This window comes from Stigmatopora argus, chromosome 1 (assembly GCF_051989625.1).
Source record: "Stigmatopora argus isolate UIUO_Sarg chromosome 1, RoL_Sarg_1.0, whole genome shotgun sequence".
NCBI lineage: Eukaryota > Metazoa > Chordata > Actinopteri > Syngnathiformes > Syngnathidae > Stigmatopora > Stigmatopora argus.
The window spans coordinates 18,629,064-18,643,219 of NC_135387.1; the positions used below are offsets into that span (position 1 = coordinate 18,629,064).

The window sequence follows — 14,156 nt, forward strand, 5'->3', positions numbered from 1 at the left end:
GGCAATTTAGAGTGTTCAACTATGCATGGTTTTGTGGGAAAAAATCCACACAATCCCGGATATAACATGCAAATTCCACACAGTGGGGACCGACCTGGGATCGAACCCTCCATCCCAGAACTGTGAGACCGACGTGGTGAACACTTGTCAGCCTAGCCACCAATTACGACGTTTTCGCAGATTTTGCGGTGCACAGCGAACAATGGCGGAAAAACTGCGAAAACGCAAAAAATACGTGGGAAAGAGGGGAATACTGTACTGGTGCTCTTACCAGTAAGACTAGTTCCAAAACAGAACAAATCCAGAAAGGCTGGAAAAGTTTTAAGAGCTTTTAAATAGCCAATAGTTAGCAAGCTTGTGTCCATGTGAGACTTTTATGGTATCAAGACAATGTTCCCATGTGTTGTGAAGAAATGGTAAAATCACGCATGAGCATTGCTTTATAAGCGTCTAAAAAAAGAATGATTCCATTAAACACTGACTAAAGGATTTGCAAAATATATACGTAGATGAATGTCCGATTGGTCATATAGTAGTTTTTATTTATTTATTTATTTTTAATGGACTTTAGCAGATACCTGAAAGTCTCATGTTCTCATTCAGCAAACAAAGTATTTATTGTGAGGGTAATCCTGATGATGTCAGGAGGATGTGAACATGTGATAAGATGACCTTCTTAGTTGAGCACTGGATGATTCAGCAGCAGCTGCACTGAGGTGAGTTTCCTCTTCTCTCTCCTATTTGCTTTAACCAAATCCTTAAGTTTAAACTTTAAAAAATAACTTTGCATTTTTGACAATTTGCTCCTTTTGTAGACTTTGAGTTTTGTCGGTCTTTTAAATGAGTCTTAAAATGTTAACTGATAAACCCATTTAGAAAGTGTTAGAATCTTTTCTTTAACGTTTTAAATGAATTTTGCTGTCCTTCATGGATTTTTTTTAATCACACATGATTGCTATTCTGTCGATCCTTAAGAATGAAAACTTGGGATTTTTACTTACTACTTTAAGCAACATTTCAAATACAATGCTATTGATTAAACCGGCATTTTGCTATGGGATAATTTTCAGATTTTTTAAACTGACTGAAGCGGAGATATTTTATTTTTTTATTTCTTTATTACTTCATCAGTAAAGAAGTGACCTCATCATGGAACAGAAATTGGATTTGTCTCGTCTGACCGACGATGAAGCAAAACATGTCTGGGAGGTGATCCAACGTGACTTTAACCTCCGGAAGAATGAGGAAGATCGACTAGGGTGGGTTTTCTTGTCAATCTTGAAGCCAGGAATGATCTACTATGATTATAATTGATGAAATGAACATTAGAATTGAGCTAAAAAAATAATTCTCTATCTTATGGTGACAATGAACAAAACTGAATTACAAATGCATATTCACACAAGGGTGGGTCGAGGCTAGACAAAAAAATGGTTTCGTGTTTTAGTCTTGATTTTACAATCGAGTTGTCAAAGTTCTTTTGAACTTAATTGATGTGAGATGTTCTCATGCAGAGTCAAGGAATGTGAGCGTGAAAGCTGCAAAACATCATGACAGAGTCACACGGAGAGGCCACAAAGACTCTCTTATGACTCCACAGCCGACTCAAATACACGCATACTCACACAATATGGAGATTTATATGAGCGACTGTAGGTGAACTCTCATAAGAAAATGCTACTTGTCTGCAATTTCATCATTCTATTCAAAATTGCTATCATCACAAACATAACTTGATTTTTGAGGCCACAATTAGATTATCACTAGCACAATTATATTCCCGTGACTGATATACTCTGTGTCAGACACTCAGTTGTTGTTTTTTAGTCATGTTCAGATCTAAGACTGGTGAGTTGAGAATACTATATAGTATCGATCATTGGTTCAATCCATTTTCAAGTGGCTATGTAGACAAAAAAAATCAAGCTTCCAGATGTAACTGACTTGGTGTGCCTTGCTTAAAAGGGGAAACTAGATTACCTAGTTACTAGTCACATATACTAGGTTCTAGTATATTACACATGTACATCCTCGTAGTGCATTTAAAATGAGAAAATTTATCCATTCAAAAGGCTTGAGTGGTCGCAAGCCAATCAGCGCTCCTCTCGGCCGAGGGAGGGGCAGCGGCTACAGTTCCACGCTTGCCATTGTGATTTTCCAAATGTCCACGCTTGAGGGAAATTCATTTTACTAAATACAACACACGTTGCCTGATGAGGTAGTGGTTCACTCGCCTTACAACACAACCGCATTTGTCATTTAGCCTGCAGATGAAACTAAATGTGACACTAATTGTATGCCCTTCCCTCCAGTCATGTTAGACCCAAAGGCTAAGTCCTGTTTTTTATAATGCCACAGAAAATTTAAATGGCGACAAACAGTTTTAATGCTTTATCTACACATTTCTTTTGGCACACAGTTTTCAGTCCATGCACAATTGCAGAAACTAATTCACTTCTTGATCAAATGAGGTGGTCATGTGTTTTTCTGAGAAAAAGTGTGTGCCCACTTATTCATGTGAGGAAACACATTAAAACAGCACACCAAACGAATTTGATTGATTGATTTGATAAGGGACAACACATCTTAATGAACATGGTATTTATATTCATGTTAATGAACATATGTATACAAATATTAAAGATTGTAGCTGCCGGCTAATTTCCATCTTTAGTCCATTGTGTAGATAAAGAATGACACGCACTAGACACATACACACACACGTAGCACAATTTTAGACAGCGTTGCGATCGCAATTTTGTTCGTCTAACAGACAGGCTTTAAGATGATTGGGGAAGAGGTTCAGAGACGGGAGTTCACATGTGTTAATTAAGTTCCAGGTATGTGCGGCGCGGACAGAAAAGGTGCTTTGCCTGAAAGCACTCTTTTTGAAGGGAATTACATAGTCACCTCTAGAGCCAGCCCTTGTTGATGCGTTGGAATTTTTTTGTGTGCAAAATTTTGCAGTAAATAAAGTAAATAAACAATAAAGAGAACTACACAGTCACCTCTAGAGCCAGCCCTTGTTGATGCATTGGATTTTTTTGTACAAAATCTTGTAGTAAATAAAGTGAACAAACAATAAAGGGAACTACACAGTCACCTCTAGAGCCAGCCCTTGTTGACGTGTTGGAATTTTTTTGTACAAAATCTTGCAGTAAATAAACAATAAAGGGAACTACACAGTCACCTCTAGAGCCAGCCCTTGTTGATGCGTTGGAATATTGTTGTACAAAATCTTGCAGCAAATAAACAATAAAGCTGCAATTATTTGACAGCAAATTGAAGGACTCCATCGAGAAAGAGGACAATAAGCGTGAGCTGCTGGGGGCACAGAACAACTTGGCCGACTCCTTGTGTATCCGTTGTTTGCAACCCTTCAAGTTCCTGGTGAATAGCAAGCGTCAGTGCCTGGACTGCCAAATGTTCATCTGCAAGTCATGCAGCCGCTACAACAAGAAGGAGCACGGCTGGGTGTGCGACAACTGCCGAATGACCAGGTGAGCCACGCGTCGCTTCTAGTATCGCGAAGATCATTTTTACCTTTATTGAATGCTGCAAATACAATGAACGAATTGCTCCTCAAGGGTTCTGAAGATCGGCACCCTGGGGTGGTACCATGACAACATCCGCAACCGTTTTAAGCGCTTTGGCAGCGCAAAGGTCATGAGGTCACTCTACAAGAGGCTGAATGGAGATGGTGAGTGCAGAGGAGATGCAAATTGAACAAAACAGTTGCGGTAATTGGGTTTGTGGCCACACTTGTAACTCAAAACACTCCCTTAATAGTCAGATGGGAGGGAGACGACACACTTGTGACTCAAATGAGGGTGAGCAGCATTCAGTGTGGTGTTTGTTTTACAGTATTCCCCCCGTTTTTCGGGGGTTTTCCGCTACACTGCAAAAAATGGGGGACTACTGCGGAAATATTTTTCACTATTTGCAAGTGCTCACACAAACTGCCTAGTTGCTGTCAGGACACAGAAGCCCGTGTGTTCTCCAATAGATACCTATTTTAATTTACTACTGTAGTACAAATATACACATCTTTGTAGTGCAAGTGCACTTGCTTCTAGTATAAATACAGACAAGTACACATACAGGTAGTCTTTCCAAATGTGTAGTATTAGTACATGTACATGCAAGTACACGTACTTATAGCACAACAACCCATTTTGATAGTACAAGTAGATGTCCTTGTTGTTTAATGAAATAATATATATTTTTGAAGTTAGAACAGAATCTTTTTTTTTATGCAACAGTCGTTTTGCTGGTCAACGAATAAATGTATTCCAAGCATCTTATATGGACAAGTAACAGACTACTCCTTGTGACAGGTGGACGTGATGATGACACTCAGAGCATGCCCGATGTCCGCAACAGTGAGTCTTAAAATGCTTATGTAAAATTCTAATGGTCAAATGAACAGATGCAAAATGCATATTGTTAACTTTGCACTCACACACAAAAAAAAACCTCTGGAAATAAACATTTGCCTCTTTTCATTATGGAGCAGTATGTTAGTTTACATAGTACTCATACTGAGAAGATGAAAAATGATTTTACAAGGCCCCCGCTTATGTGAAATGGGTGTGGTTCATAAAAACGCAGAGTACCGTTTGCACCATGATAATAAGGAGGAAACAGGACTTGCACAAAAATGTTTAATCTCTGCAATGGTATATCGAAGAAAAAAAAAACATCATTCGAAAAATGATATATTATGAAACATAGTCTCATTTCATTGGCTATGTAATAAAAAACTTAACCTTAACTAAAACTTAAATAATTTTATGTTGCAGACTACTACAATGCTAACGAGGACGATCAAGAAGTTGATGCACAACGATATAGAACGGTAAAACCAAAATGGATTAAAAAAAATATAAATATTTATATACAAAATGCTCTTTTTCTTTTCTTTCCCAAACACAAATTGTCTTTCAGATGCGTAAAAACAAACGTCTGCTCTCAGTTCATCCATTTGACTTTGATCCAGAGGATTACTTCCCCTCTTCTCGGCGTCCATCAGTGCAGGTAGTACAAAAACATGTTACAGTAACATCTGCTGTATGTGCTGCCATTGATCAAAACAAAATATTCTTATTAACCTGGTCATGAAATAAGAAGCCAAAATAATGCAACTGTAAAACTTCTACATAGCATACACATTTTGCTACTGCCAAACTGCATTGCCAGTGAACAAACCTTAAAAACAGGTTAGCAGGCAGCCAGTGTGTGCCTTTGTGGTTAATGACAATGTGGTTTGAACTCATTCTTGCTAAAATGTTCAAATTATTATGTCATTAACCCATCCTGTTTTCCAGGTTAGGTCACATGATGTTGGCAACGGGATTGTAGCCATGACACTACTAAAAGAGCGTGTGTAAATTGATAGACACATTTTTCTACTGTTTGTTTTTGCAGTTATAAGAAATACATGTTAACAAAATCGTAGGAGGGCAGCCCGGTGGAGCGAGTGGTTAGCGCGTCGGCCTCACAGCTCTGGGGTCCTGGGTTCAAATCCAGGTCATGTCCATCTTTGTGGAGTTTGCATGTTCTTCCGGGCCTGCGTGGGTTTCCTCCGGATACTCCGGTTTCCTCCCACATTCCAAAAACATGCATGGTAGGCTGATTGGACACTCAAAATTTCCTCTAGGTATGGGTGAGAGTGTGAATCGTTGTCCTTTGTCTCCTTGTGCCCTGCGATTGGCTGGCCACCGCCTCTGGCCCGGAGACAGCTGGGATTGGCTCCAGCACCCCCGCGACCCTAATGAGGATAAAGCGTTTCAGACAATGAGATGAGATGAGAAAATTGTAGCAAAAAATGTAGTTGAAAAACCTGAAAATGGTCACCAAGAGATGTGATTAATGGCGGATTGGCGGTAGACATCAATCGTTTTTTTTTAATTATTGCTAGCTAAATCCAGTTAATCTCAGTAACCAACACAACAAGTTTATGTTTCTCTGTCAATATCCCAGCAAATCCAAGAGGAACGGGCGTACAGAAATGACATAGAATTTGACATGAACCAACAGCGAATGAATCGTAGGAGAAGTCTGGACCGTTACGCGATGAGAAATGGTGCAGACAAACTCAAACATACACTTCCATAGTAGAAAGGTTTTCCAGTTTTATCTAATGGCGGATTTTGCCTCTAGATGATTACGGTGACAATCGGATGGTCCGAACTCGATCTTTGTCCAAGATAAGCTCGATGGCTCGCCAGCAGTACATTGACACATCGGATGAGGAGGAGTGTCAGAGGTTTCAACCCATGTACCAGCCACCGCCCCATCGCCGCCGCAACAGCCGGGCCTCATCACAGGAGAACCTGGGCCAAGCCCCTCCAGTAAGGCTATCATCTTGATGCTTATGATGGCGGGTGGAGCTGATCCAGGCTTTTGTGGCACTTTTAGTGTCATAATTTGAGATAGAACAATCTCATTTGCTGGCCGATCTACTGGGTTGCCATGGAGATCGGTTGTCGGGGCCACTGATAGATGGAGACCAGAGCTCAAACTACAAAAGCATCTTTGATATTTCATTAAGAGTAGCTAAAAATAGAAACCTTTTTTCCCGCGATGTCTGCATTGTAATTTTCTTTCTGACTGCAGATAAATGAGTTGAACAAACGCATGTGTGCCATTGAGGGTTTGCTGAATCGATTGGAGGAGAAGATGTCACCTGCTGACAAGGTGAGCAAGAAAAAGCAGCATTTCTTTGTGGAAATTGTTTATCTTGTCTTGTTTATTTTTTTCCATTCGTGTTTTCCTAATGATGTGTCGCAAGCCTTGTCTTGCATATTGATCCTGTGGTCTTTGCCGACCCGCTGTCCGACAGGCGTCCGGTTCGTCGGGACTGAACGAGGAAGAGAAACTCATGAAGAAGTTGAGCGAGCTGGCGGGGAACCTAGGAAATAAAAGGCAGTCGTCAGATGACGAGGCTGAAAAGAAGACCTTCACAGGAGGGAGGATCAAAAGTGGCGGCAAGGCAGCGGCCACTCTGGACTCTTTGAAGAATCTGAGCTCATCCAGTGAAGACGTGCCGAGCGAAGCACAGAAGGTAGGTGGGGTTATGCTCCGTCTATTCAGGCGGGATGAGACAAGAAACACATACTAATTGGATGTTTCCAAGACGCCCTGAACTTGTCAATCATCAAGCTTTCTATGTGTCAGTTTGTTTCTATTTGCTTTCGCTTGTCCCTATAACAACGTTTTCCTAACACAATATTTTCTAAAATGTCAAGAGTCTGTCAAATTAACTTCTGTTGGCTTTTCAAAATGAGCTTCACTTTTCACTTCACTGCTCATTAAATTAACAAATGAGTGTTAGTGATCAGTCTATAGTATTAGTTCACCATTTTAGTGTGGTCAATTTTATTTTGTACTACTACTTCTCTATCAGCCATAACAAAAGTGTATTCATTTAAAACAAACACCATTAATTCGACTCATAATATGATTCATGGCGTCCAAATCAATCAAAAATGATGATTTTTATTTCTATAATACAAGAAACGCAAATGACTGCTTTTGAGGAGCATACTCGAAGCTACTTTGAAACGGAGCAATGGTTCCAGTTTGCCGAAAGGAATCCCGATCAAATGACTAAATTAGTGTTGCGTTCAAGCTAGCTAGTGTGCAGGTTTGGTGTTGCCCTGCTAACATCTGTCCCTCTACGTGAATTTCAGAGATCGACCGCCGCCGCCCTCTGTGACCTCACCACTGAGGCCCTGAGAACCATTAATGCCACCGAAAACGCGATGGTTGAATTCGGCCTGTCAGAGCCGCTCGACAGAACCAACATGTTAGGGACCGATGCTAAACAAGCCGATGAGGCGTTCAGGCAACTTGAGGAAAATGTAAGCCTCTAGCAAATCAATTTGCATGTTATCCCCCTACCTCCACCTCTCCTTCTTAACCTCTATGTGTGTAAAGGGGAAACTAAGCTTCTTTGTTTTTAAAATGACGACCATATGACAAACATAACAACTCTGGAATAAATGATAAAGTAAAATAAGAAGAAGAATTGACTATAAAATGAATGCAAGTAGTACTCATTTAGTACATCTCCGCGTAGGTGTGTCTTGTTCTTGCCCAATGGACACATTGATGAATGCAAAAATCCCGACAATCAAAATCTAAATAATTGCTGCCTTAAAAAAACAAAAACAAACAAAAAACGTTCCTTTCACTATGAAGCAGTTGTTTAGTATAGTAGTTTTCAGAAACTAAAACAGACTATTCAAAGGGAGGACAACACCTTTAACATATGCATCCTGGCTGAAATAATTTAAAAAAAACATGGATTTTCTTTTCTTTTCTGGTGTGTAATGATGGGGAATAAAAAGCCAGTATTGATAGGAAGTGGTTGCCTGTGTGTCACAGGTGTACATTGCCAGCGGGCAGTCGTACGAGCTGGAAACAAAACTGCGGCGACTCGAACAAAGTGCCAAAAATCGCTTCGGCGGGACGACAGACTCAGAGTTGTCCGAGCTGGAAGACGTGGTGGCGTTCACTGCCGCCAGGGTGCAGAGTGCTGAAAGCGAGGTAAGAGGGCCACACAAGTCAAACAATTCCAATATTTTTTTTAAATTACTCTCATTGCCCTGCAGGTCTCTGATATCGAAAGTAAGATTGCAGCTATGAGAGCCGTTGGATCGAAGAAAAAGGTGCTCAATACATGAAATATTTCCTTTCCTGCTTTGTCACGTCATCTTGTAATTACTATCGTTAGTAAAAACAAAACACATTTCTTTGGTTTTAGGTCTCTGGATCACAGAGGAAGAAGTCCAGTCAAGAGCAAATTCCCAGTTAGGCATTTTTTTTAAAAAACAATTTAATGGCCATTGTAATATCCATATATTTTTTTAAGTAAAATATTTTTTCTCTCTCCACAGAATCTGAACGAAATGGAGGTGCGTGGAAATCCAACATCTCTTGAACCAGAAATTTTCTTCTGCTCAGTTTGGGTTTCTTTGCGTTTCCTTTTAAGTCTATTTGAGGAAATAATTGAAATGAAACAATGAAAATCTTATACACTATTAACCTCATGTAATACAACAAATGGAATCATTCAATATTTTGAATGTTCAAAATAAGTTCCAGAAAGATCCAAGCGTATTCATCTTACTATTTCATTTTATTGCGGAGATAGATTTGCATATATATGAGTACCCAACTCACAACATAAAAGCTTTTGGCTAATCTGATGCACGTACACAAACGCCTTCCTGTTACTGTATGGCAGATTATTTCAAAATGAGCCTTGAAGTTTCACATTGTCAAGCTTCCATTCCTAGTTGAAGTTTGAATATCAAACTAAACAGAAAAAAGAAGGATTACACATTTTGAATTTAACAATGTTGCTTTTGGAAAGCTAATGCAACAAGGACGGGTTTATTAATATTATGTACTGTACTTTATGTGGCAAGGTTATCACGCTTATTTATATTTGAGCACAAATGGTAGACTAATACATGTTCAGTATAGACAGGTGATATGACAGTATTCAAACCTACTTTATTTTTATCCACCGTGCAAAATTGATAATGTTATTGCAACTTTATATAAGCACTGAGAATATCAGCAAATCGGTGGAATTCTGCATTTTGTAATTGTCATAATATTTGTTTGCAAGCTTCGCCTTTCCCTTCATATTCCCCAAACATGAACAAAGACTTTACGAGTTGTGAATGTGTGTGTGAATGATTGCTTATATATGATAAAATCACCTGCTCGGATAGCCTCAAACGCAACCTAATGTAATCCCAATTAGAACTAATTTCTCTAGATAGTCTGCAAAACAAAAAAAAAGCACACCAAAAAATGATTTAAATATTTTTAATGTGTCACACTGACAATCACGTTTAGAATAAACTGCTTACAACCTGTGCTGGATCTTGTGTCAATTTTTGTGAATTACAGCGGTACAAGTACAAGTTATGTGAAAAAATGTGATTTAAAAAAACTGCAAACTTATCCTTTTGACAGTAGTAAAAAAAAGTGCTAGCTGTTAATACAGCAATTCCTTCCAACACCTTTCATTGTCAAAAAGAACACAAGAGGGACCAAATAAGAGCAACAAGAGTTTCAAGAGACCAGGTCATGATTTGAGTCACAGTCACGGATTAAAACCTGAAGTCAGTTTGAAAATAATTCATATATTTTAATATGTCATCTTGAAATGTTCTTGATATGTTGAAAACCCAAGGAAAGCGCAGCATGGGTGATTGTATTCCCAGTGTTTTTCATTTGGTACTCCGGTTTCCTCCCACATCCCCAAAACATGCTGAGTAGGCTGGTTGAACACTCTAAATTGGCCCTTGGCATGAGTACCGGCGTGAATTGTTAGCCGTCTCCTTGTGCCCTGTGATTGGCTGGCCACCAATTCAGTTGGCTGGGATAGACTCCAGCACCCCCTGCGCCCCTGGTGAGGATAAGCTGTTCAGAAAATGAATGAATGTCCACAGTGGCCACCAGGTCCCCGGAAAGGGTTAACAATTAAGGACCCTTTCCTTGGTGGCGGGGGTTCTTGCGGAGGACTTGAGTATACATACTATGTAACAATTGCCCAGCAAGTGGCACCTTACTGCGGAAGGTAAGGCATTCGTCATCACCTGTCGTCATGAAGCGTGATTTGCACCTCCGCGTCCCGGAAGCAACGTAGACGGCTACCGGGCTCACGGCGGATGTTGACAAAGGCGGATTAACGAGTTTTCGGGGCGGCGGAGCGACGACAATTGTGACAGAGCCGGTTTGGAGGTTTTTCTGGTTCCGACACGGGGCTAACGCTAGCTTAGCCCAGAACGACACCGAACCTTCAATGAGACTTTTGGGCCCGTAGAAGGACTTGAAGACCAAGCGCAGGAGCGCTACTTTAATGCTCGACGCGACTGGCAGGTGCTCGGGAAGCTTGTAAAGCCAAGACCGGTCCAGAAGGGACGTTTCTGCGGGCTATGGGGACTCAGGGAACCGGCAGAAAGAGGCTGCCGAACCCGGACAAGCTGACTGCAGAGGACGATGCTCTTCAAAAGATTGCCCGCGACGTGAGTCCCGTCAAGGCCGGGAAATTAATTATGTCTTATTGCACTGTCATGATGAAAACTAGCAACTACAATTTTGGTTTCAATATTTCTCTTATTATTGTTTGAAATATTGTTATCCTACAGTGACTAATTATGCTTGATAGCAAATATATGCAATAAAATGACTACATTATTATTTCTAATATGATGAGAAATTTAGATCTTTTTATGCTTTTGATTATAGTGACCTAAGAGTTTGTAGGGGTGATTAGAATACAAAAAAAACTGTCTGGATGAATATGTGAAAGAATGTATCACGGTCGGTGTAGACAGAACGTGTGTGTCAGACGAGTCACGTGACTGCTGGGTTGCAGATTAATGGTCAGAGGATTAAAGAATGAGGGTCACACATACACACGCACACGCACACACACACATTTGCACATACTAGGTCAGGTTAGTAGCGGGGGTAAACAGACTGGAGCTTTGGGGCTCATTTCTCAATCAGTCTCTATTTAGGGTGGGAATCAAGACTGCAGGTTCTCCCAAATTTCCTGTTCCCCACCCCAAGAAAACTCCTTTCTTATATTAGACTTGGCCTGATTTGGAATAGATACAGTCTGAGATCTTCAACAAAATGTGATATTATACTTTATATGTTTATATTTTAAAGTACAACTATTAGAAATGACATCACTTTTTACATCCTTCTCCAGTCTTAGAAGTTGAATGAATGATCAAAAGCAGCCTGCCAGTGTGTTTATAGGCTTGAGAGAACAATTCTTTTCATATTCACATGCAGTTATGCTTGCTCATTACTTCAGTCAATGTTTTGGACAAGTGGGAGTCAATTCTGCATTATGATTGGATCAAAGTATTTGTTTATGGCCAGAAACATTTTGCTGCAGGGAATGCAATTGACTTTGGGAATGCAATTAAACTGCATTCTTTATACATGCCATAACTTATATCTAAACACCAGTGCAATCAATTACAAATGAAATGGCATCCTTTATTTTTAACTGTAGACTGTGAGTTTCATTTTTTTCACCAAAACATTTGCATGGGGGAACAATGACCACACATCCACACGTCCAATTGGACAAACAAACACAATCATGAATGGTCACTTTTTATTACTTTGTTGTTACAACCCTTTTCAGTCACGAACAGGATATTGCTCGAAACATTCAAGTGTTTATTTTGTCAGCAGCAGTCAAATTATCACTTAATTCGAAGAATCTAGTTTCATTGCTGAGCAACCACGCAAGCAAAAAAGTTGAAGAACAACTGATGTGGTTCGTGATATGGTGAATCTACGTGACAGGCGGAGGGACGATTGGCAGCCAGACGAGTGGCAAGGGCGGAGGCCAGAGAGATTCGGATGAAGGAGCTGGAGAGGCAACAAAAAGAGGTGAGGCGTCGCTCTGCTTTCATTTCCTGAGAACATTTTTGCCGTCATTTACCACCCAATCTGATTGAGCGGCGACATCTCAGAAGCTTGTTTTAGAACAAAAAAACCTCTTCACTCATTCGCTTCCTTTGACGGCAACACAATGAGTGAGTACCTTAAATCAAGGTACCGTGACACTGATCTTTTTCTTCTTAGATGTTTATAGCAGCCAATACAGTTCAGTCAAGTTGGCACTACAACGTACTGTACATCTGTTTTGGGAGAAGCAGCTTGTGATTGAGATATGATTATTCATTTGTGGTTTAATGGCAAGAGCAAGAGACAATAACCATTCACCCTCACACATGCCTAGGGACAATTAGGAATGGAAAATCCAGTCTATCACATTTAAGAAAGCAGCCCCTCAGATGACAGAGGTACTTGAAATGATACTAACTATATCCAATTTCATTTTCATTTTTACTATGTGCAACATTAATGTTTTGAATATTTTGCCTGGATCGCTCAAATTCCCGTCCGCCTTATTTATATACACTTACTACTCCTTTATGAATTCCATAGCATTACTACTACCATTTTGTCTCTAACACACAGCTGAAATTGTGGCTAGTTGCGTGATAAATATTGAACTTTTCTTATGTCTACTATTTTCTAGATAAATATGAATTTACATATAGAAAAACATGCCGCCTCGTGGTGTAGAGGTTCACTCGCCTGACTTCGGTTTTTGTCCCTCTGTGTGCCCTACGACTGACTGGCGACCAGTCTAGGGTTGTAGTCTGCCTTTCGCCCGAAGACAGCTGGATTTGGCTCCGGCAATCCCCGCAACCCTTTCGAGGATGGTCGGTATGGAAGATGAATGAATGGAGAAACATTTTAATTTCTTTAACAGTACACCGCCATTTGACCAAATTTAAGATTATTAAATAATTCAAAAAGTCAAGTAAGTGAGGTCATTATGATGATATCATCACAAATGTTTTCACCGTAAACATTATAAGAAATCAAACTTTTCCACTCATCAACACTAATCAACTAATTCCCATTGAGTGACACTAAGCAATCATGTGACACACCCTCTCAGAGGGCCAGAGGTCAGAAAGTAGAAGAGGTAACAATGAGACTGTTCTTCAATCATCAGTCATTACAACCATTCTGCGGTGAGTCACTTGTCTGTCTTTCTCTAACCTGTTACTCTTTGTCTGTGTGCTCTTTATTTGAACCATTTTCATAAGCGCTTCTAATTACAATTGCACTTGAACATGCTTGAAGTAGGAAGACATCAAACCGGCAGTTAGGCTTAAAAAGTGGGGACCCCGAAGCAGGAAAGCACCACCTGTCTTCTAATGAAGAATTTGTTAACAACGTGCCTAGGGTTTTTAAACAGGTCGGCGTGATAAAGGGTCTTGCCTGGATTGTTTGTGAAATTGAGGTATGAATAATGGCATTATTTTGCGATCATCGCAACTTATGTCCGGTCGATAAAATGGTGTAGTCAATTTCTGCTAATGGTAAGCGAGATTATGCCAACATGTTGGAAGTTGAACTAGTTTAGGCTGCTCACCGTTAAACACTGTGAAGTATATACATGCATACTATTGTTTACTAAAGAACTGTAAAGGCCTCAAGCAACCTTTTTTTCAAGAAATGTGTCCAGTTTCCTTTTTTGGTAACCTCAGTGTTGATAACTTTTCAGAACGCAGTATTGTGTG

General features: G+C 40.0%; 2 protein-coding genes across 9 annotated transcripts in view; both read left to right on the forward strand.

The window, feature by feature from the left end:
• Positions 1-687: 687 nt before the first annotated feature.
• mlpha (melanophilin a) lies at positions 688-9,842 on the forward strand. Of its 2 annotated transcripts, XM_077599810.1 has the most exons (16): positions 688-716; positions 1,132-1,259; positions 3,279-3,500; positions 3,588-3,700; positions 4,338-4,382; positions 4,803-4,858; positions 4,948-5,037; positions 5,983-6,085; positions 6,163-6,353; positions 6,619-6,699; positions 6,845-7,066; positions 7,695-7,865; positions 8,392-8,553; positions 8,619-8,675; positions 8,771-8,816; positions 8,904-9,842. In XM_077599810.1, the coding sequence occupies exons 2-16, from the start codon at positions 1,150-1,152 to the stop codon at positions 8,945-8,947; spliced, it is 1,713 nt and encodes a 570-aa protein (XP_077455936.1). In that variant the 5' UTR covers positions 688-716; positions 1,132-1,149; the 3' UTR covers positions 8,948-9,842. The 2 variants fall into 2 exon arrangements, with proteins under 2 accessions (XP_077455936.1, XP_077455937.1); XM_077599811.1 differs by lacking the exon at positions 7,695-7,865.
• Positions 9,843-10,441: 599 nt separating this feature from the next.
• Positions 10,442-14,156, forward strand: part of lrrfip1b (leucine rich repeat (in FLII) interacting protein 1b) — a 28,247-nt gene continuing 24,532 nt past the window's right edge. For 4 of the 7 annotated variants that reach the window (XM_077606305.1, XM_077606318.1, XM_077606311.1 and 1 more), the window contains exons 1-2: positions 10,442-11,051; positions 12,358-12,444. In XM_077606305.1, coding sequence (XP_077462431.1) covers positions 10,962-11,051; positions 12,358-12,444 — 177 coding nt within the window. In that variant the 5' untranslated portion in view covers positions 10,442-10,961. The remainder of the gene's footprint in view (positions 11,052-12,357; positions 12,445-14,156) is intronic. The other 3 variants (XM_077606354.1, XM_077606326.1, XM_077606342.1) reach the window with 2 other exon arrangements.

Bases quoted from the DNA above. Each gene is read 5' to 3' on its own strand.
- mlpha (XM_077599810.1), top strand. From the start codon at position 1,150: ATGGAACAGAAATTGGATTTGTCTCGTCTGACCGACGATGAAGCAAAA. The intron at 3,501-3,587 runs GTGAGCCACGCG...TTGCTCCTCAAG, and splicing joins GACAACTGCCGAATGACCAG to GGTTCTGAAGATCGGCACCC. The intron at 3,701-4,337 runs GTGAGTGCAGAG...TCCTTGTGACAG, and splicing joins CAAGAGGCTGAATGGAGATG to GTGGACGTGATGATGACACT.